The sequence below is a fragment of the Henckelia pumila genome, unplaced genomic scaffold (assembly GCF_033568475.1).
Source record: "Henckelia pumila isolate YLH828 unplaced genomic scaffold, ASM3356847v2 CTG_80:::fragment_1, whole genome shotgun sequence".
Taxonomy (NCBI): Eukaryota; Viridiplantae; Streptophyta; class Magnoliopsida; order Lamiales; family Gesneriaceae; genus Henckelia; species Henckelia pumila.
In genome coordinates this window covers 1,398,431-1,421,260 of record NW_027331883.1, presented here as the reverse complement: position 1 = coordinate 1,421,260, position 22,830 = coordinate 1,398,431, and the positions used below count along the sequence as shown (strand labels likewise).

At 35.5% G+C, this 22,830-nt stretch overlaps 4 protein-coding genes across 5 annotated transcripts; 3 read left to right on the top strand and 1 right to left on the bottom strand.

The window, feature by feature from the left end:
• The first annotated feature begins 261 nt into the window (after positions 1-261).
• Positions 262-1,996, top strand: LOC140873655 (UDP-glucuronate 4-epimerase 3). The gene has a single exon (XM_073276856.1). The coding sequence runs from the start codon at positions 481-483 to the stop codon at positions 1,807-1,809; it is 1,329 nt and encodes a 442-aa protein (XP_073132957.1). The 5' UTR covers positions 262-480; the 3' UTR covers positions 1,810-1,996.
• A 745-nt stretch (positions 1,997-2,741) lies between these two features.
• On the top strand, positions 2,742-13,741 carry LOC140873600 (SNARE-interacting protein KEULE-like). 2 transcript variants are annotated; one of them, XM_073276780.1, is made up of 21 exons: positions 2,742-2,971; positions 4,536-4,594; positions 5,321-5,402; positions 6,210-6,288; positions 7,222-7,272; positions 7,405-7,501; positions 7,596-7,628; positions 7,912-8,037; positions 8,121-8,312; positions 8,406-8,489; positions 8,563-8,661; positions 8,759-8,832; positions 9,143-9,236; positions 10,207-10,332; positions 10,410-10,505; positions 10,685-10,804; positions 10,951-11,028; positions 11,907-12,103; positions 12,360-12,450; positions 12,540-12,629; positions 13,345-13,741. In XM_073276780.1, exons 1-21 carry the CDS (start codon positions 2,899-2,901, stop codon positions 13,396-13,398), a joined length of 1,995 nt encoding a protein of 664 aa, XP_073132881.1. In that variant the 5' UTR covers positions 2,742-2,898; the 3' UTR covers positions 13,399-13,741. The 2 variants fall into 2 exon arrangements, with proteins under 2 accessions (XP_073132881.1, XP_073132882.1); XM_073276781.1 differs by lacking the exons at positions 2,742-2,971; positions 4,536-4,594; positions 5,321-5,402; positions 6,210-6,288; positions 7,222-7,272 and having other exon boundaries at positions 7,412-7,501; positions 7,586-7,628.
• A 2,386-nt stretch (positions 13,742-16,127) lies between these two features.
• Positions 16,128-19,807, top strand: LOC140873750 (ATP-dependent Clp protease proteolytic subunit-related protein 2, chloroplastic). Its single transcript, XM_073276988.1, has 9 exons — positions 16,128-16,266; positions 16,354-16,397; positions 16,499-16,571; positions 17,393-17,513; positions 17,834-17,971; positions 18,116-18,232; positions 19,061-19,129; positions 19,217-19,312; positions 19,418-19,807. The coding sequence occupies exons 1-9, from the start codon at positions 16,205-16,207 to the stop codon at positions 19,553-19,555; spliced, it is 858 nt and encodes a 285-aa protein (XP_073133089.1). The 5' UTR covers positions 16,128-16,204; the 3' UTR covers positions 19,556-19,807.
• Positions 19,808-20,107: 300 nt separating this feature from the next.
• Positions 20,108-21,857, bottom strand: LOC140873785 (protein DETOXIFICATION 56). The gene has a single exon (XM_073277035.1). It carries the CDS (start codon positions 21,748-21,750, stop codon positions 20,269-20,271), a length of 1,482 nt encoding a protein of 493 aa, XP_073133136.1. The 5' UTR covers positions 21,751-21,857; the 3' UTR covers positions 20,108-20,268.
• Positions 21,858-22,830: the final 973 nt, after the last annotated feature.

The window sequence follows — 22,830 nt, the reverse complement described above, 5'->3', positions numbered from 1 at the left end:
AATATTTTTTTGTATTTATTCGTAACCGGATTACTCATATTTCAAAAGGCTTATAGGGATTGACGAAAAGGAAGGTTTGACTTTGGTCGATATAATATAAACTAAAGAGTTGTTATAAAAAACAAAGAAATTAAAAATAAATTAAAAAGGAAAAGGAAAACAAAAAATATTAAATAATATTTGTTTTTTTTGGAAATTCCTCGGACTTTTCGAAATAAATAAACAGAGGACCCTTTGCTTTCCCCCACGGATCGCCAGCACACCACCGCCGCCCACCGTCCCATATAAACCCTCTTCACTCTCCTCTCTTCATCGCGCAGATCGCATTTCGACTGGGAAAATTGCTTGCTCCTTTGATTATGGGAGCACCTTAAATGCGATTAATGCTCTAAATCTTGGCCCATTTCAGCCTGCGTTATTTTTGCCCTCCAAGCGTGCGGCAAATTGAGAAGAATCCGAGTTTTTTTTTGGGGAATTTTAATGGCGCAACTGAAGCCCATACTCTCCCATTTTGATCCGATCATCCCCTACAGTCCTGCCAAGTTCAAACCGGACAAGACGGCGGCGTATGGCTTCCACCGCTTGCGTTTTCCCCCAAGAATCACACTTTGGTCCTTCTTGTTTCTCTTTTTGCTGTTTCTTTTCTTCTTCTGCTCTCCGCCTTCCGCCACTTCTTCCGGGAAGCGCCGTAGCCTCCAGAACACGGGTTTTTCGGGCCGGCATAAGTTGAACCCGAATTGGGAGAATAAGGCCAGAAACTCGGCACGTCCGCGTTCGAAATCTGGCTTCTCTGTCCTGGTCACCGGGGCTGCTGGCTTTGTTGGATCCCATGTAGCCATTTCTCTTAAACAACGAGGGGACGGCGTTGTCGGGTTCGATAATTTCAACAATTACTATGAAATCGGGCTGAAAAAAGCCCGGAAATCCCTCCTCGAGCGCCACTGCGTGTTTATAATAGAAGATGACATCAATGATGCTGTTTTGCTTGCTAGGTTGTTTGAGATTGTGCATTTTACGCATGTAATGCATTTGGCTGCGCAGGCTGGTGTGCGGTATGCAATGCAGAACCCCAGTTCTTACATTCATAGTAATGTTAATGGCTTCGTTACCTTGCTTGAGGCATGTAAAAATGCTAATCCTCAGCCTAGTATTGTTTGGGCCTCATCTAGTTCTGTTTATGGTCTCAATTCTAAGGTTCCCTTTTCGGAAAAAGATAGGACCGATCAGCCTGCTAGTTTGTATGCAGCCACTAAAAAGGCTGGTGAAGAGATAGCACATGCTTATAATCATATATACGGCCTTTCGATCACCGGGCTGCGGTTTTTCACCGTTTATGGCCCCTGGGGAAGACCTGACATGGCTTACTATTTCTTCACCAAGGATATATTGAGAGGGAAAGAGATAAAGATTTTTGAAGGGGCTAATCATGCTACTGTTGCTAGAGATTTTACATACATTGATGATGTGGTGAAGGGTTGTTTGGCGGCGTTGGATGCCGCTAAGAAGAGTACCGGGAGTGGTGGGAAGAAAAGAGGTGCTGCACAGTTCAAAATTTATAATTTGGGAAATACTAGCCCTGTGCCTGTGGCTAAACTTGTGAGTATCCTAGAGAAGTTGTTGAAGACAAAGGCGAAGAAGAAGGTGTTGCCGATGCCTACAAACGGCGACGTCTTGTTTACACATGCGAATATAAGTTTGGCTGCCAAAGAGCTTGGTTATAAGCCAAGCACTGATCTGGAGACCGGGTTGCAGAAATTCGTGGAATGGTATCTCGGTTACTATGGCTCGAAGAAAAAGAGTTCCTGGTGAATCGCGGTTTCATAAATGGCAGATTTAACTTAGTTCATATTCATGTTTTCCTTATCAAATGCGCATTTCAGTTTATGCTCGTATCCAGTATAGCTTGTTCATTTCTGAGAATGGTGCAGCCTTTGATTTGCTAGAATGCTCTTATTTATATTTTTTATGAACATTTTAGATGGTTTCTGTTGGTTAAGCTACCACATTGCTAATTTTAGCTATTTCAGTTGTAGTTGAGACATTGTACATTCTCAGATGGTAGAGAAGATATGCACTCATTCTGTGGTAAGAATAGATGATTGAGTAATAACCATGCACTTGTGCTTGTGTTTCCGCTTATTTGTCCCTAATTCGATTTTGCGATCTAGAGAACAAATATCAACCATTGGAATGCACGTTTCGGACAATGTTGTCTTCTCCGAATTTCCTGATCCCGACAAGTAATATTTTCTACTATATCAATGACTTGGATGATGATATAATATGTTTGATGCAAATTAAAATAAGAAATAATAGATATACAGAGAGGTCAAAAGACGACCATTCGACAAACAAATTTAACAAGAAACGCGTCTCGTATTAATGGCAGGATTTAGATAAATCTCCACCAACAAAGACAGGCGATGTTTAAATTATCGCACCAAATGAAGAAATAATTTTATAATATTTAGGAACTAACTGGGAAAATTACAATGGAAACATTAAATTAGATATATCAGACATGCGAGATTATAGTTATATTTACATGAAAATATATATATGATCATAAACAAATTGATATTTATTTAAAAAAAAATGTATTCAAACATAGTAATTAATTATATTTATATTTGCCCGACCTGGAAGACTAGTAAAATGTTCGGGCTTGAACAGTCAAACACACGTAAAGCCCAAAAATGAAGTCCATTTATTATTTCTAAACTCAAATCATCAAATATCAAACAAACCATTTCCAATCTCTTTTTCACCTGAGATTTTTCATCCATCTCTCCCCCCTTCCCTTCAAGAACATCTCAGGACTTTCGATCAACGACACTCGGGATCGATCAATCGAGGAAAATACCAAGTCAGAGCTTGTGGAACATTGAATTTTGTGCTATGTCGATGTCTGATTCGGATTCGTCGTCGCAAGGCGGCGAGTACAAGAATTTCCGCCAAATTAGCCGCGACAGTAAGTCAATCTCTACGCCTTTCTAGTCCTTCACGTGTTTATGTTTCCGTTTTTTGGTGGTTTTCTGTTTGCGGGGTTTATGATTGAGTTGAGTAGTTTTTTTGCCGTTGAGATTGATTTATGTTGTGTGAACTATTCCTGGAGTTTTCTGATTTTTTTATGTAGTTCGGTTTCTGTTATTATGTGTGTTGAGTTTGAAATTCAAGTTAATTATTGTTTGTCGAACTTGATCTCTGTCTATTTGTAGCTTTTTTTTTGTATGCAAAAGCTGAGATATGTGTTCTATAGTTGGGTTGATTCAACATCAACTGTCGAAGAAAGGGTCATGGAATCGTGGTGGTTGGGAAAAGACTATGTGTTGTGGAGATGTATGGCAGTGATCAAAGGAGATGGCCAAAGAAATGGATCGATGGCTTGTGAATGGTTCGCTGTTGAAGTCAAAATTCATTGAACTAACTACATTTGATGGGTTGATCCAAGGGGATTTCTGATTTAATGTGCAAGCTGTAGGGATTAATGGGAGTATAAAATTCCACTATGAGTAAGATTGTAAACTTGAAGATGAATTGATCCTTCCAACTTTTGTTCTCACCGAATGGGGAGCTATAATCATTGGGTAGCATTTCTTCAGCCAAAAAATTTCGAAATTATTAATTATCTATGGCCAGATATACCGTATACGTAAATTCTCATGAATAATCTTTACGTAAATTCTCATGAATAATCTTGACATTGGTATTGTGCCGAGTTTTAGAATTTCAATTTGACATGCTCTTTTGTTCCTTATTTTCCTGAAAAAAAGTCTTACGTGAAATTCATCTACACGTGAATGGACATGACTGGGGATTCTCCCTTTTTAAACACGGAGTCAGTCGGTAGACATGTTGAAATGCAGGGACAAAGGTGGTGAAATTGTTGTTAAAAGTGCAAGTTAGTTAAATCACATATGTCGTGTTTCCTCAATCCTAAGAAATTCCTTCGGAAGAAAAATAGAGCTCTCGCACGAATATTGTGAAATTTGATTTTTTATGTTAATTGATCATGCTTGAGAGGAATTACTAATTATTTGCAGATTTTTGGTTTCAATTTGTTTGGAAAATTACTGTAAATCACTTGGATTAGGGATTAAAGTTAAAGTGTAGAATTTAACCGCAAATGAAGCATTGTGGCCATTACTTGGGAAACTTTTTAAGATAGCATTTTCCTCGGAAAGGTGAGATTGTTCTCCTTGCTGTGTATTAAATTTTGTTGAGATTGCGATAATGATATGTATGTCTTTTTTTGAAAAAAAATAAATTGGAATCCCTCTTAGCAAGTAAAGAGTTGTCGTGGAACACCTAAATGTATTTAGTGTTTTTTACAGTTTGAGTTGACATCTCTTCACTTTATGGCTCAAACTTTTTTATTTTAAATAATATCTTATGTATAAAAGTTGCAACTCAATTTGTTCGGTGTAATTTTGTGCAATTGCATTGCTATACTGAATCATGGCATTCTGGTGTTGTTTGATTTTGTTAAATTGTCTATGCTATTTGTTACTTATAATTGTTTATGCGATTTTCAGGATTATTATATGAAATGCTTCGATCAGCCAAAACAGGGGACTCAAAGTCAAGCTGGAAGGTAGAAACATTGTAGACATGAATTTCTGCTTTGGTCTTGTCTTCATTGTTTGGGTTTATGTTGATCTTCATTGCTAAAAAGTAACTTATTGGTGTCTAAGTTTCAGTGAAAAATAAATTAGAAAGTATTTTGATATTATCTGATATCTTTGCTGAACATTATATTCAAACATCTATCAGGGCTATTAGATATACGTTATGTTTGTTGGGCAATTTTGTTTCCTTCGACATTATATTTTTCCGCAAAATATCTCAGAGGAGCTCAATGTATGAAGGCTTACTAAAAAAAGTCCAACCTTTAATTCCATCCATTCGGAGTTTGGATCCATAAATGAAGTCAATTTTGTTAGATTACTTAAGGGTTTTGTTAAAGATTATTTTGTGCGGGGCCTGCCAGCCAGTTATGAAAACCAGTTTTTGTGATTGGAGCATAAAAACTACCATGTAATTTTTTTTAATGTAATTAAATCATGGGTTGAGCAAAAAAAGAAGCCTTATTTGCTTTGCAGCCTCGCTTCTGAGCTTAAATTTGATAGAAAATCTTTTGATTTTCTTATATATGTTAGTCTACTACATTTGAAAGTAAACCATCGACCATCTAAAATAAGTTCTTGTGTATGTTTGAATTGTCATGAATATGTTTCTAGATTTTGATCGTTGTAGTTTTTGTTCATTTTAATTATGAACAGTAAGATTTCGTCACCGTCCAGTTTTTAACATTTTGTAGGTGCTTATCATGGACAAGGTAACTGTTAAAATAATGTCATATGCATGCAAGATGGCAGATATCACGGAGGAAGGAGTTTCATGTAAGATATAGAAGGCCAGTCTCTGGAAAAAAAATATATATTTATCATTGTTAACTTAACTTGCCTTTTTCTTATCATTCTTTTTTTTTCCTTGGAAGAATATTTTTCTTATAATTCTGCCGTTGGCTTGCTGTAAAAATGTCGTTTTTTTTGTTTTGTGCAAACGCTATATGCTTTTACAATTTTACAATTGCGAGTAGTTGGAACTTCGAGCTCTAAACAGGTCTTGAGCCATGTTTGTTACATGCGAACTGCTTAAGAATATAGTTTGGGTATCAAAGTGTTTCTATCATTTTCAAGGGTTTGTAAGCTTTGCTTGCCCACTTATTTTTTTGAAATTAGCCACCAATCTGTTAGCAACCAAACAACAGTTTTTGTACCTTTTTCACTAGAAAAATACATTGAATCTTGTAATATATCGAATTTCGTCCATTAAATATCAGTTCTTGAGAACTTCTAGGATAAGCAAGATTTGCTTTGATAATGTAGGATTGGTGATTAGCTCTTGCAGTTGGCAAAACCATGCAGGAATGTGTGTGAATCCTCAATGAATTTTTAAATTATTTATTCTTCTTTTCTGTTTGTATATTGACTCCATTTGGAAAATCCTTGGCTAAATGATTTCGGAATAAGAAACAAGCACTTGATTGATTCTGAAGTGAAAAATGTACTGGCTTACTCAATTCATCTTCAACAAAATTTACCTGATCGCTGTATCATGAGCCAGCTGTGGCACATGGTGCATCCTTCTATTGTAGTACGACACTGTTGATTTTGAATAGGCAATGAATTTTGTGATGTTTGCAGTGGTGGAGGACATACACAAGCGAAGACAACCACTGCCAACCATGGATGCCATATATTTCATCCAGCCAACCAAAGAAAAGTAATGGCTCTTATTTCATCATCTTTCGAATAGTAAACCAATTATTTTAAATCGTACTGCTTGTTTATAATTCAATAATTTTCACTTTTTTTTTTGCCCTGTAACTTTCTAGGTCTGAGTGGATATCAATCAACATGCATTTCTTTGACATATAACGTGTTTTGGATACTGTTGTTTCGCAATTGATAGGTGTAATCGTCTTTGCCTGAGAATCTGAAGCAATTGATGTGCTTTTATTGTGAGACGGATCATCATTCTGTATGGATGAATTAATCTGTTTATGGATTAGTTTGTATTTCCTCCGCCAGTGATATTATATTGGTGCATTCAGTTTTTTTTTTAGAAGAAAAGGAGCAGGCAATGCACATTTTCAATAGAGAATACAATTATTATCAAACTGGTGCTGATGATTCAGGTTAAGTTTAGGGAAATTCAGAAACGACGGAGTTGTTACAACACTTTGGTGATGCTTCTAGATCAACAGATTTTTAAAAATTTCACTCACCTTATCAGCATTAATTCGTTTATAGTCCTGTTCATAGAGCTCAACTATATTGGTATAGGTTCTGAATTCCATAAGCATCAATCCTGTTCGAATTGTTGCTGGTTTGTGGTACTCATTTGTGTCGCACAGCCTGTTGTGAGATCTTTAACTGATGCGCAGTTGACCTTGGTTATCAGTTTGCTGTTATCTTTTCTGTTTTTCAATTTCTGGGTTTTTAATATTTTTTTTGGCACATGTCAAAGCTCTCTGTCTCTCAAGTTTAAGTCATTTATATAATTATAATTTTTATTTGATCTTCTCAACCTTGCTTCTTAAATATATTTTTTTCATTTTTAATTTGTGTATCACCAAATTTTTGGTTTTTCTCTCCCCCATTCCTGTCACCCTTTCATTCATGCTCTCATGTGTTTGCTTTCCTTGTTATGCAGCATCGTTATCTTTCTTTCTGATATGTCTGGAAGATCACCCTTGTATAGAAAGTATGCCAAGTATTTTTTGATTGCTTGTTTTAAGCTTTCAACAATTTTTTGAATTCCTTTGCCTCGTCTTTATAAAATTGATGCTTATTGGTCGTCTCTTTCCTTTCTCTACTTGCTTTTGTTTTCTATCAGGGCATTCATCTTCTTTAGCTCACCTGTATCTCGAGAGTTGGTTAGTCACATAAAGAAAGATGGAACTGTTTTATCTCGCATTGGCGCCTTGAGAGAGGTTATAATTGCACACTTAAACTTTTTGATGTGCAATCATTATTTCATACTGTTAGATTTGGTCTTTGTTCTCATTTTGGATCAGAAATCTGCAGATGAATCTGGAATATTTTTCGATAGATAGTCAGGTATGCTATCCCCTAATCCTTCCAAACTCTTTCGTCTCCAACTCTTAATTTTCTTTCAAGTAGAATGGATGCTGAAACTAAAATGGGTTCAACATGTGTGACAGACATCCCCTGTAGGGTTTTCGAATTTTAATTTTATTTAACTTAAACATGAAAATAAGACAAGAGATGGGTGACACTTGGCAATTGGTAGCTCTCAATTATTCAAAACTTTTGTATGGTGTGAAATTGGAGTATTCTTGTATGTATAGAGAGGTATGTGACAAATATATTGTAACTTCAGGGTTTTGTCACTGACAATGATAGAGCTCTTGAGGATCTATTTGGGGATGAAGAAAGTTCTCGTAAAGGTGATGCGTGTTTGAATATGATGGCTACTCGTATAGCTACAGTATTTGCGTCATTGCGGGTATGTAGGTTATTGATTATGTGGGCCATATTCAATTTTGAAGTGTCAAGACTCAAGACCTGCATAACTGTGTCATGTGACAGGAGTTTCCATCCGTCCGCTACCGCGCTGCCAAATCACTTGATCCTAATACAATGACCACTTTTCGCGATCTAATTCCTACAAAGCTGGCTGCTGCTATTTGGAATTGTCTCATGAAATATAAATCCAGCCTCCCTAACTTCCCCCAGTCAGAGACATGCGAGCTGATAATTTTAGATAGATCTATAGACCAGGTTTGAACTGTCGATTCGTTGATTAAAATTACAAATATACTTGCTGAATCCAAGTCTCAGGCCCATATGTGACATTATGCTTTTGGTATCAAGATTGCTCCAATTATACATGAATGGACATATGATGCGATGTGCCATGATTTATTAAATATGGAAGGGAATAAATATGTTCATCAGGTAAGTCATCTAGTTGCTGCTTACGTGTTGTTTTGGTGAGTGTAAACTCTACGATCGCTAGTATACTTCTCAGGTCCCGAGCAAAACAGGCGGCGTTCCAGAGAAAAAAGAGGTTCTTTTGGAGGATCATGACCCCATTTGGCTTGAGCTCCGTCACTCTCATATAGCTGATGTATGTAGAATATGCAGGAATGCTACATTTGTCTGAAATTCCTGGTTTTGAAAGGAGCGGATTGTAAACTACTTTTATCACTTGTTTTCCATGTCAGGCAAGCGAGCGATTGCATGAGAAGATGACAAACTTTGTATCAAAAAATAAAGCTGCACAAATCCATGGTTCAAGGTTGGTTCATAGATTTTGGTTCTACCATCTGAAGCGTGCATCTTCAGATTGGAAATATCGTAGGAAGCCTGTTTATCTATATGTTGGAATAGATCCATTAAAAATTCTTATCCTTTTACAATCAATTAAAGCGCAAAGATATGTTTTTATGAGGGATGTTTAACACGCGCATCAAGTAGATAGTTGGTTACATGTTAAATTATTGGTATTCAAATTATCGGTATTAGCTTCTGTTTGCTGTACTTCTATTTTGTAACGGGTTGCTTGGGAACTTCTGGTATCATGCCTAATGCACACGTGTCATGCGTAGGGATGGGGAACTTTCTACTCGGGATTTGCATAAGATGGTTCAAGCTCTGCCTCAATATAGTGAACAAATTGAAAAGCTCTCCCTCCATGTTGATGTAAGTGTCTAGAATTTCTTACTCTGTCAACCCATTTATCTCAAGTAATGTCATTGGCACTAAGAATTTCAGTTTGATTTGTGTTTGGTTGTGTGGCTGCTGCTTGCCGATTCCGCCACTTATTGTATTTATTACATGCAATGAATATACCATTTGGCTAATTTTCTGTATATGATGGTGTTCTTGAGAACCTATTTGTGCCTCATGCATTGGCAGGAACGGTTAGTGATGTGAACACCAACAATATGTTGAAGACATCCCATATAAATGCTCCAATGGTTCATAGAACAAAGTCCGTGGAGCCTCACATGTATGAGTCTTAATAGTTTTAATTTGTTTGCAAATCTGTAAGAATTTTAACAAGTTTGAGAGAGGACTCACAATTCAATTGATGAAAAAATATCTATTTTGACAAAACCTTTTAATCTAAGATTTACATATATGAAAGCTTGCGGCCTTAAAATATGGTTGCATTCAATCCATAGAATAGCATAATAAAATAATTCAAAAATTAATAATACAAAACAGGTATAAGTTTTCCACTTTATTTTATCCCAATGGGGGCATGAAAAGGTATGGGTGGTCTCCTTGACCTTGATTAGGATTATATCATTCAACCCAAGTCCAATAGGTGCTACTTATTTGAAGAATTAATTGCAGAGGTTTGCTTTTGTTAATTTATATCTCAGTTTTACAATGATATATACCTTTTTGTGGCATGTAACCCCGATCAGTTTCAAAAATGTGAACTGATATAGCGAATGTTACCTTCTGTATAGCATGTGGTCTGATTCCCCAGTTGATGATTTATCATTAATAAATCATTAAAAGAATAACACAATTTATTTCATTAAATACCAGTGGTAAACAAGCTAATTCCATTAAAGAACAGTGTAAAGAAGCCAATGAAAAATTCATATTTTTGGATCGGTTCTTTTTTTGCATTTGCTAGTTATTTGCTCTTCATCAGATTGCAGGAAAATTAAATAAAATTATTAGGGAATCGGGGCTTAAAGAAGTTGGGCAACTAGAGCAGGACCTGGTTTTTGGAGATGCTGCTACCAAAGACCTTATTAATTTTCTTAGAGTAAAAGAGGTTAGTTTTTTTTCCTTTTTCTAGGTCTTTTTTTTTGTGAAAATACTCTTAGCATATTTGTGGTGTGATATCATCAGGATGTATCACGTGAAAATAAGTTGCGATTATTGATGATTTATGCTGCTGTTTATCCCGAGAAATTTGAGGATGGCAAAATTGCAAAACTTATGGAGGTTGGTGCCACTTTTACAATTATATATTTAGCTCATCTTTTATTTAGGTGTACATAACCCATTTTACTTTTTATGTCTGGACTCTCATCTGTATTTTCGAGTGGAGGGAAAAGCAGTGCTTATCTTTTATGGTATATATCGCTCATACTATAATTGACATCCTGATGTATGTAATGTAGTTGGCAAGGATACCGGCGGATGATATGAATGCAGTTTATAATATGAAATTTTTGGAGACATCATCAGACACCAAAAAAAGCTCAATTGTACCATTTTCCCTTAAATTTGACGTTAACAAGGTAACAGATCTGTGGTCTAAGTAATTGTCTTTCATTCTTTTGATTCTTTTTTGAATAACACCCCACAACCACCAACCACCCCCCCCCCCACCCCCGCGCGGGGCATCTGACGCATATGCTTAAATCCTTTCTTCTTGTTTTTGCAGAAGAAGCACGCTGCTCGAAAAGACCGTCCTGGTGAAGAATCAGCATGGCAATTATCACGTTTTTACCCTGTAATAGAGGTAGTCTATTCTCTTTTTGTTTTTCATGGTTTCTAGTAACCTCGTGAAATAACCATTATTTGATTTTTTTTTGTTGGGTAATGGGCGTAGAGCTCAAAATGAGAGACAGTGAATGCTGTATGTTTTGACGAATAAATTGAACATTAATCATAGACAGGAGAAATTGCATGATTCTTCCTTCATGCAGGTGAGTAAGAGAAGAAGAATCTGTCATTACTAAATTCCTTCAACATCACATTGAGGTTTGGATTCGAGCACATAATCCAGAAGCATCAGTAACCCACAAATGTTCTGGCAAAGGTTACACCTTGGAAGAGACCTCTGATGGGTGGAATTATTATGTGCTTTTACCTATACCTATTAGGGTTTAAATTTTATAATGCCAACAAATCACCTGGTGAATTAGTCATAATAATGACAGTGTACAAGCAAATGCATTATTTCCTCAAATAACAATTCAATTTGCATATATTGGAGGTTCTTTAACTTTTCTTATGGACAATTCATAAAGGCGGAGACCAACATATTTTGCTGGTAGGCGGGTTTGGAGTTAAATGAAGTTTATTCCATTTTGATGCCTTTTGATGTTTTAATGTTATAATGTAGACCCTCTTTTGTCATTCCTGTCCAGATTTATTGGCATATTTGTAGTACTCTATTCTTTGAATGTCATCAATGGTAAAGCGGCTGAAACTTTTAGACTGATTTTGTTGTGATAATTCTAAGAATGCATGAGTGAGTTAAGGAGGGCACTATAAGAGTCAATTGTGAAATTTGGAGTTAATTCAGGAGTAGCGCTCTCTGTTTGTGTTGCTGTCATGCCATCTATTTTTACCCGAAATGAACCATTTGCTTAAATGTTACTTCTTGCTGTGCAGGAACTCATTGAAAAACTTAGTAAAGGTGAACTACCAAAGAATGATTATCCATGTATGAATGATCCTAGTCCAACTTTTCATGGAACTGCTCAGGGGGCATCTGTAAGGACAGGTCAACTTCCACCTCCTCATTCAATGAGATCAAGACGGACACCAACATGGGCTCGTCCTCGAAACTCTGATGATGGATATTCAAGGTAATTCAATGGCTTTTGATTTGTCTTTTGGGTCGCAATTTTATCTCTGGATCTGGTTCCACTCAATTTTGCTATACCTGAACCACTGTCAATAAAAAAAGTTATGCATTGTTCATTTGTGATTGGTCAAATAGCTTATACATGATGTTGTGTTTCTTTGTAGTTTCAGATCTTTCATGTCCTATTTGATGCATATGGTACATTTACCTACACAGTTACCTTCTTTTAAAAAAATTTTTTTTGTCTTTTCTTGCAGCGATTCGATTTTAAGGCATGCGTCTAGTGATTTCGCGAAGATGGGTCAACGAATTTTTGTGTTTATTGTTGGTGGAGCGACACGATCTGAGGTATTAATTTTGGGATGTGTTCTCTCTCTTTCTCATTCTGTTTCTCTGCTGGGCCACACCGATCTCTTCTGATACTTGTTCTGTTGCAGCTACGGGTTTGCCACAAGTTGTCAACAAAGCTGAAACGAGAAATTGTTCTGGGATCATCGAGTCTTGATGATCCTCCACAATTTATCACGGTACAAAACTTGTTTATTTTCCCCAGTACCCTTTACACAGCCATTTATTGACCACGCTGGAGTGCAATTAGTTCTGGCGCAATAAAAATTGACTCCTAAAACTGTATTTGAACATACTAAAAACATTTAATTTATTAATAAAAGGACAGGGCTAGTTTTTATTGGTTAAAATGAATTTAATTGGCCGAGAATAGTTTTTCTTGGTTAAATTGAATATCATCATCTGAAAAACAAGGAGAATCCCACAGCTGGTTGGTGTTGGGGGTAGTAGATAATGTATGCAAGGGATACAAACGCATGAACACGCCATGAATTCATGCTACTTTATGCCTGTAGCACTAGTAGGCAAGAGCAGTTCCTTTGTTTGTGATCTAACAATTAAACGAATGTTCCCATTGCATAATCCAAAATTAGGGGAAAAAGGAGTCAAGGTAATCTTCGTATCCCTTAAAGGCCCAAGATGTGTTTTATTTAGAGGATTGTGTATTTCAATTTTCAAGTGAAAGTTCTAATGTAATAGTCATTTATCTCGTATTTTGAAAAGTATTTATTTTATAAATGCGTTGTATTTTTAGTGAAATCCAAAATCATAGTCCTTTACCACTAGAACAGGAGCTTTTTCTGCTTTCTTGCACAAGTTAATGGCCTCCTTATCTGTCTATGTGTAAGCTAGTTATTACAATCAGCGTCAACCTTGTTTGGTCGTTTTGTGCAGAAATTGAAGCTGTTGACTGCGGATGAATTGTCTCTTGATGATCTTCAGATCTAGATGTCCAATGCAGGTGAAGCTAAATGTGCAATATGATGCAGGCACACGTACCAATTGTAATAATAGATATTCCAGATGTAGTTATCATATTCTCTGCCTATGCCTGGAGAAGCAGTCAATGGTGCTTTTGATGTGGTTGCCTGCTTCGACAGGGTGGGTTCTTGGTTTTTCTTGTGCAAAGCTTTCAGTATATTCCTCAATTTAGCATCGGATAGCTGTGTTTTGTAATTTATTTGTTGAGCTTCTTTGGAAATTCACGTGGGGTGTGTATGTTCTTTGAATTGGCGTGAAACTGAAATTTTTTTGGCAGTTTCAGATAAATATTATTGTCGTGAATTAATTTATACTGACCTCGAATACTATCGCCCACATTTGAGGCTCCCTGTGATTCAGTTCACCGATCCATTGGTACTTATCTCAACTGAGGACCTGTGATCCGTTGAATCTTGCGGGTGCCGATATGAAGACGCCTTCAATGTTTTTATCTAGTAAATAATTGCTCAAATTATAGTACCCCTGGAGGCTGGAGTTGGCTCTTGAAGTACGGCTAGCATTCTTTTAAGTTTCCAGCTAGCTAAAATTACTCCAGGCCTTAAAACACACGAAATCCGTTGTAACACTGCCTCAACCCCAATTGGTATAAATTCTGGATTCACTAGCAAACGCTAAAATGGGTAAACAACATTACTCCTGCAACTAAGATATCGCTTGTAATTTTTAAATATAAGTGATTATGAATTTTTTTTCATAAATTTGTTAAGAAAATATATATAACCATTTATTTTTAAAGGATGCAAACATCACATAAATGTTGTAAAAAAGTGTTGAGTAGACCCTACCAGCAGGGTATGTGGGACCCATTGATTTTGACCAATCATGAGCCGTCACGTCATTCGCAGAGTAGTGTTCTGCGGATGGCATGTACTAAACCGTAAAAAAAGCCATATTAGATAATCATTTAGAGAAAATTTCAAGTGCGTACTTTATAATTGATCGAATGATATGAGTTACTCCCATTAACAGTCAGTGAGTCACGAAAAGGTAAAATGATGTCATAAATTAGTACAACGGATTCTTACTTTTCTTATAAAATAGCATGTCAAATTACGGTAATAGAGAAGCGTGATTATAAGATTAAAATGGTATATTGATTCTCAAATTCTAGAAATAACCAATTTTTTTTTAAAAAATGCTACATGTACATAAATGAGGGACAAAATCTTCTACTACACTTGGTGCTACAAACTGTGCTATACTTTGCTAAAAAAAAACCCGTTTGCACAAATTATTAAAAATTAAATTCACTAAACAACATGAATGAACAAAATATAATTAATTATTGATAAAATTTTCGATTCACCTATTTTTTTAATTAAAATAGGCAATAAATTGTGTTCCAACCACGATAAATGAGTAAAACAATTTATTGATGATTTTTTTAATTAAAAAAATAGGTGAATCGAAAATTTTATCAATGATTAATTATATTTTGTTCATCCATGTTGTTTAATGAATTTAATTTTTAATAATTTGTGCAAACGGGTTTTTTTTAGCAAAGTGTAGCACGGTTTGTAGCATCAAGTGTAGCAGAGGATTTCGTTCCACATAAATGATTATATGTTAGATTACACATTACATTTGAAATTACAAAATTATCCCTCAATTTTATTTGAAAAAAAAATATTTCAAAAATACATTAAGAATGGTTATGTAATTTCAAGTGTAATATATAACTCAACGTGTATAATAACTACTACAAATATTTTTTAACCGTTTTTTATTGTACTTAAAAAGGTCCCACCTATTTACCGGGAAATGGATATCATTAATATTTTTATTGAATGAAAAAAATTCACTATGGAACAAAGTAGACAAAAACTTAACAAGTAATTAGATTATTATTTTATATATTAAAAAAATTTGAAACTTAATCAGATCTTAGAGATTGTTTGGTAGAACTTTTACAAAGTGTTTCTTAGCTTATAGCGGTATAAAAGTGTTTTTTAGTGTTTGTGAATGTTGAATTCTGTTTTAGCTTCTACGACTTTTAATATACCTTAAATAAAAAAGTTGAAGAAAAAAAAAGTATCAAATTTTAGCTTCTACAACTTTAAGGTATAAAAAAACGAGTCGACATGTATACCCTTAATAAACTTATAATATTAGATATGTTTTTATTTTTTAAAAAAATATTTTTTTATTTTACATTATTATTACAAGCATTTTTTAAAAAATATATTTTTTAATTTTACATTATTATTACAAACATTTTTTTATTTTTTTTAAAAATTTTACAGTATTATTACAATCATTAAATATATATATGTTGCATTTTCATAAATGTTTGTATATATCTTGTATATTTATTCAAATTTTTTTGTCATTTTTTATATATATTTTTATTAATCTTATATATTATTTTTTAAAGTATTCGTGTTATAAAAAAATAAAATATTTTTGATACAAAATTCATAATGTAATAATATTATATTAACTCATTTTTTATAATATGAATATCAAAAAAATTAAATAAATCAAATAAGGATATAATTGTCATTTAATTAAAAAATTAAGTTTGAAAGCAACTATTCTCCTAGCATTAAACACCTCGTACTTTAACTTCTCACCAACTACAAAATAATTTTTATTAAAATTACTTTTAAATAAATAAAAGTTCACCAAATCACTCCCATAAAATAATTAGAAATAAATTTTGATTTTAAAACATAAAACAGAATGCCTACATCAAGGAAAAAGATAACCTGAAGCGCATCCCTCTCCATTTTCCAACTGATACTCTCTAACAATGTCTCTCCTCCATTCTTCATGTCTCCAATCCACAGCTGATATACCTCAGACTTCTCTCAGGTGTTTTTTTTCTTCCTTTTATGCGATTCTTTTTAAATTATTCTTGTTTTTTATGGACTATTATTTCCCTGTATTTCTGTTTTGCAGCTGCGGGAGCAAAGTTTTTGTGGGATTACGAGCTCAATCCCCAAGTCCGTATAAATATTTTTTTTTGTTGATGGCCATGGTTGATTTTATTGATATATAGTTAAAATCTTTGTGCTTTTGTCCCCTTCTGAAATTTCTTTCACAGATTCTTACGGGGTTGGAAAGCCCAATTTAAATGTAGAATTTCACAATCAAGTTTACAAGAGCATTGCGTTGAGGTGAGATTTTCTGCTATTTGCAATTTGTGTTTTTGATTATGAAGTGTCAGGATTGGACTATGTTCTACTAGATTTGTTATGCTGCCATGGGCATATTTGCTGAGCAGTTACCTTCAGGATTTACGATTGTTATCTTATCTATGTGTTTTGAGTTTAATTTGTTTGAATCGAATGGCCTCTTTTTCATATCCTCGGTGTGACTGGAATATTGGGAAGAATGTCATTCTTGGTTTTCCCGTGTATTAAGCTGTTGGGTTGATTTTTATTACTGCTTGGTGAACATTTGTTTTGGTTGTAAATGACTGCTCATGGTCTCTGGTGTTGAATTCCTCGTTTTTTTAAGTTTCACCTACTTGTGTTGCACAGATGCAGTTTCAGGATACTATCAATTTAAACATTTGGGTAGATGTGTAGCACATACATATATAATTATATAAATTAAGAGTTTTATGTTTTCATATATGATTTATAAAATACCCTTAAACCTGTTTAAAGATTAGAAAATAGCTCTCATTACATTCAGTATGGCTAAGATGTTATAATATGATTGTTCGCCGTGTCGGTCTGTCGGATATGATATTCTCATTCATATGTTGATGGATTCTTCTATTTAAGATTGTGAAGTATCCGATATATATCCATCAAGTATTTGTATCTAGATAGTATCTGACACAGACACGATATTGTACATGGCCACTTTTAAGAGTATCCATGCATATTGCATCCTGAGTGTTCACTTTTATGAAGACCATGTTCTCTTACATAGTACATTTTGGTGCAATTCTAGAGCCCCTCCCATTTGTTCTTTTCTCTATTTCCAGATATAGTAGTAGCAAACCAACACGGGGTCGCGTCTCAATGATGCCCATTGGAACACCTAGAGTGCCATATAGGAACGTTGCTGAGGGAACATGGCAGTGGGTTGATCTATGGAATGCTCTTGTAAGTCATTCGACTCTGCTTTCCTCCCATAAATTAGATGGATAAATGACTGAATGAAACTATACACAAATATTTGAATAATATGTTAAAACTGTCTCCACTGTCATTTTTACTTTTATACGTATTTGAAATAGTAGGCTATCGTGTCTTTATCAGATAATCTAGTCCATTTTTACTTTTTCATTTTTGAATATATAGAATATTGCCGTCTTTTGCTCCCAAGTGTGTATATTGTTGATATAAATTTGTAGACAATGTTTCTTCCTGTATACTGTCACCTGAATTACTGCTGTGGAATTTACTGGCCTCTTAAATTGCAGTACCGTGAACGTGTTATTTTTATTGGTCAACACATTGATGAAGAGTTCAGTAACCAAATACTTGCCACAATGTTATACCTTGATAGTGTTGACGATTCGAAGAAGCTTTTCTTTTACATCAATGGGCCTGGAGGAGATGTGAGTCATTCATTACTTGCGACTCAATATGACATATTTGATCTATTTTTATTAATTTGAAATACTCCCATGTTTCTGTTGTTTCGTTGATGCTCCCTTTCTGTACTCTTTTTTCACTTCTGCAAAATTGCTTCCTCTCTGCAGCTTACTCCTAGCATGGCCATATATGATACTATGCAAAGCTTGAAAAGTCCCATTGGCACTCACTGTGTGGGCTTTTCATATAATCTGGCAACCTTTCTTCTTGCTGCTGGAGAAAAGGTATTCTCTCAATAACTATTGCTATATAGCCCTTTTGTTGGTCTACATCCTCTTTTAAGAAGTGACGGTGGACCCCAAACAAATCTGCATCCTCGTTTAAGGAGTGACGGTGGACCCCAAACAAATCAAATTGAGTCGCGTAAATGTTTGCTCTATTGTGGGGAAACCTCTCCCAACACCTACCTACCTCACAAATCTCCTACTTGAGATCGTCCTTAGGGAAACCGAGCTTGTTAGAACTCGAACCAACTGGTGTTTGTCTTGCTATATAGCTCTTTGTTATGTTTTCATAATCTCCATTGAAAGTAGTCTAATCGAGGTGATACTGTTGCCTTCTACTTAGCTATGTTGGTTTTTTCTTTAATAAAATAAGAAGCAGAGTGATACCTTTAGCATCATGCTAACTAAGCCTCAGTTTTGACAAAAATTATTTGGCTTAAAAAGTGCTTTATTAATTGGAGTTTTATCTATTTGCTTGTTTTTTTTTAAACCAGTTAGTTGTAAAAGCCATTCATGTTTGAATAGATCGCGGAAAATGTAGTTTTTTAAAAAAGTTTGAAAGAGGAACTGAAGTTAAAGCGTAGAAGCAGCATTGTTTATCTTCTGGCTTTTCAAGTGCTTTTTAAAAAAAATTGAAGTCCATCCAAATGCACTTTAAATCGTTTAGAATCTTCGATATATATATATTTTGTGTGTGTTTTCCTTTCATGAAGTGATTAGTGGCAAACTCTTTATCAATTAGTTATGAAGTATCATATTACAAGGATCCCAGAAATGAGAATGTTTACCATGTTATTATAATCTTGTTAACCTTTTTTGGTTTTCAAGGGATATCGTTATGCCATGCCTCTTTCAAGAATTGCATTACAGTCTCCAGCTGGTTCTGCTCGCGGACAGGTTTCACAGATTCAATTCCATCTTGTCCTTGAAGCCTTATATTTGTCATTTCTTGCAAGTCGTCACTTGCATCAAACGTTTTTACAGGCAGACGACATTCGTAATGAAGCAGATGAGCTTCTGCGCATAAGAGATTATCTTTTCAAGGAGTTGGCTAAGAAAACTGGCCAGCCCATTGATAAGGTATATCCGTATATATATATACAATTTCTGTTCTTGAGCTCCGTGTCATTATTTTCAACATAATAGTTGGAAAATGCGCTCTGAACCTTAACTTTGGATACACAGATTCACAATGACTTGGGCCGAATGAAGCGCTTCAATGCTCAAGAAGCTCTTGAATATGGTCTCATCGACCGGATAGTTAGGCCTTCACGTATAAAAGCAGATGCCCCGCCAAAAGAGTCCACCGCAGGTCTAGGTTAATTTATCTGTTGATTGTGATCACAAATTGTTGATGAGGAAGAGCTCCCCATGTGCCCATCTTCCTGAGTGATGCAGCAACGTTCTTGCGCGAACTATGCTTAAAGTTACCTCGACACCTACCAAGTTTTGTAAACTCTGTTGGGCAATTTGAATTAATCAGTTGATAATACGACGTTGGTGCAAGGATATTAAAATGGATTGGCAGAATTACTTGAAGTTTGAATGATGTTGATCAAACTTCATTTTGGGTAATTTTTCTTTGCGATATTATTTATTAGAGAAGTGAAAGGGATGTCTTGCTTTAATTCTAGAATAAAGAATCATAGCCTGAAATTCTCATTATTCAAAGCTCACGTGGATTCTATTACAAAAAGTTCCACTAATGGGTGGGAAGGATAATGCTCTCGATCAATCTCCAATTTTTTAAGTTTGTCCGGATTCAAAATCTTTTCCGAGAAAATTGATTTTTAAAAATCTTTATTTGAGACGAAACTAAACTCGAAACATGAAATTTGAACGACAAGTCACTCCAACAAAACACTGTCATAAAAAAAAGTAGAAAAAGAAGAAAGAAATTGACAATATGCATGTTTGAAAGTACACTTTAAACCAAAATTACATGTAAATACATATATACAAATATCACGTGCCAAGAATCACTTATTCATATCAATACCAACTTTCTTTTCTTTCTTTTTTTCTTTTTTTTTTAATCATGAATTAGCATTTTTGGCAAGATCATCACAATCTTGTGATTGAGAAGTAGTAGTGAGCATTTGTGCCTTGTCCGCCTCATCATCCCAATCAATCCTCGCAACAAACACAAAAACCAAAACCAAACAAACAACCATCCCACACAAGAATCCCATCAACAACCCCCCTAGCCCAAGATGAACCCTAAACCCTAACACCACTCCCAAAGGCAACGCAACTAAATAGAACCCACACATATTAGCATACATTCCTAGCCACGGCCTAGCCGTTCCACGCACGATCCCGCCGCAAACGGCCAACGGGAAATTCACCACCTCTACAATAGCCATCAAAAGCATCATCCTCTTCACGTTTCTCACAATCCCTTCATCACCACTAAACAACGGTCCCCATACCCCTCTCGCGGACACCATTATCGACCCACCCAAGAAGCCCGACACTATGCTAACACATATAGAAACATAGGCCGAACGGTACGCTAGAGTCGCGTTCTTCGCGCCTAGTTCGTTGGACACACGAATGGAAGAACATGTAGCTAGGGATAACATGACCGAGTAAAGCAAGTAGTCGAAATTCAACACTATGGCTAGAACTCCCACGGCTTGCTTCGCGTTCGGCAATCGGCCCGCGAGCAAGACCATTATCTCGTAGCACCACCACTCGAGACATGTTGTGAGGCAACATGGACCTGATAGCTTGAGAAGCTTGATCCAATCACCAATATTCCCACGTAACTCCCACCACCCTCCTTCTTTCCACTTCTCCCCTCCTTTCTTCTCCGTGATCAAAACATACAAACCGAGTAAAATCACTACTACAAGATCAGTGATCCATGCTGCCATCGAAACCCCTTCAATCCCTTTTGCTCGTGAGAGTAGCACGTTGATCGGGATGTGAAGCGCCACCGCGAAAGCCGAGCTTAGCATGATCGGAACCGTGATGTTCTGTGTGCTTAAGTATGCTTTAAGTGGACACAAGAAGGAATTTACGACCAAATCAGGCAGGAGATAAGCCAAGTAATGTCTTGCAGTGATCGAAATATCTCTTTCTTGGCCGAGTTGGATCAAGATCTTATCCACATTGAGCCATAAGAAAGCGATTGGAATGGTAGCAGAAAGCAGCAACAATGTGGCCATGGTGAGAGTTTTGTGCAGTAGCCTGAAGTTCTTGGCTCCAAAAGCTTGGCCACACATGGGTTCCATGGCTCCACAAAGTCCACTCAACACAGAAAAGCCCGTCACATTCGCGAAGGTGAAGCCGAGAGTCCCTCCGGCCAACGAGAGGTTCCCTAGCCGGCCAAGAAACGCAGTGGATATGGCTAACTTGGCGAACCAAGTTAGATTCATTAGAGTCAATGGAATCGCGATCCGACACTGTGTTTTGAGCTCGGAGAGCGTAGAATTTTCGGGGCGTTTTCGGGTGCGATGGGGTGAGAGAGGAGAAGGGATATCGTGATGATCATCGCCTTTCTCTGCTTCCATGAATTCTAAGCTGTATGATATGAAGCTCGGCACGAGAATTTGGTGGGCTTCTTTGTTCTCTTTAATATCAAAGTATTTTTCAAAAAAGTTGATATTTAAATTTTAAAAAAAATTCCACTTTCATTAAAGATCTTATATAAAAAAGAAGTGATAATTTATAGTTCATTTGATACCATGGTTATAGTGTTCGAATGATTTTGGGTCTGATTCTCAAGGGCCTAGAATTGAGAATGATGTTTGTATTTAAACACAAAAATTTACGCGAGACGATTTAACGGGCCAAATTTATGATACAAATTTTTCATTTGGATCACATAAAAAAATTATTATGTTTCATGTCAAAAGTTATAAATATGAATGCAATTGACATGCTTAAATTTGGTGAAACCATCTAGCAAGAAACTTCATATTTGAAATGATTTCAAGTTTGTTATGAGGTTAAAGTAGCACTAAAGATTTATTTTTCTAAATAAAAAAAATCATGAAAGTAGCACTAAAGATAGTTGTAAGAACTTGTTGAAGGCATATGTGTAACTTAACGTGTAGCATTTTTTATAAATGTAATATTACTCTATGGTGATTGGATTATTTATTTATTTATTGAGGGGTTAGGCTATGATTCTTCTTTCTTTCTTTAAATCTTTCCTAGGTGGATTCCATTCTTTTGCATATATCGGTATCCGTTACGTGAGTGGAACTTCGACCTTCCATTTTGAATCTTATTTTTCTTTTTTCATTTTTTTTTTTAGTATATAGCATCTCACTCGTGTTGGGCTCAAAGTTCAAACTAATAATTCTAAAATAAGTTGTTGCAACTGTAATTGTTAAAAAATCGTGAATACAAAGAAATATGTAAGGAATTGATAATAAAGAAAAATTGAAATAATGTCATTGCGTCCGAGTTGATGAAATATATCATCAGTTAAATCTTATCAACATTTTTTTGGACGATTCTGTTGCACGAAATTTGTTAGTATGACTAAAATGATTTGCAGATTATATATGTGTATAAAATGGTGACGACTACAGATTTCAATGATGGAGAAGCAGATTTCAATGATGGAGTGACTGGGTCTTTAT

Coding starts and splice junctions, on each gene's coding strand:
- LOC140873655 (XM_073276856.1), top strand. CDS start 481: ATGGCGCAACTGAAGCCCATACTCTCCCATTTTGATCCGATCATCCCC.
- LOC140873600 (XM_073276780.1), top strand. CDS start 2,899: ATGTCGATGTCTGATTCGGATTCGTCGTCGCAAGGCGGCGAGTACAAG. Junction 8,662..8,758: donor GTCACTCTCATATAGCTGAT/GTATGTAGAATA, acceptor TTTCCATGTCAG/GCAAGCGAGCGATTGCATGA. Junction 12,451..12,539: donor GTGGAGCGACACGATCTGAG/GTATTAATTTTG, acceptor GTTCTGTTGCAG/CTACGGGTTTGCCACAAGTT.
- LOC140873750 (XM_073276988.1), top strand. CDS start 16,205: ATGTCTCTCCTCCATTCTTCATGTCTCCAATCCACAGCTGATATACCT. Junction 16,572..17,392: donor TACAAGAGCATTGCGTTGAG/GTGAGATTTTCT, acceptor CTCTATTTCCAG/ATATAGTAGTAGCAAACCAA. Junction 17,972..18,115: donor TCAATGGGCCTGGAGGAGAT/GTGAGTCATTCA, acceptor TCCTCTCTGCAG/CTTACTCCTAGCATGGCCAT.
- LOC140873785 (XM_073277035.1), bottom strand. CDS start 21,750: ATGGAAGCAGAGAAAGGCGATGATCATCACGATATCCCTTCTCCTCTC.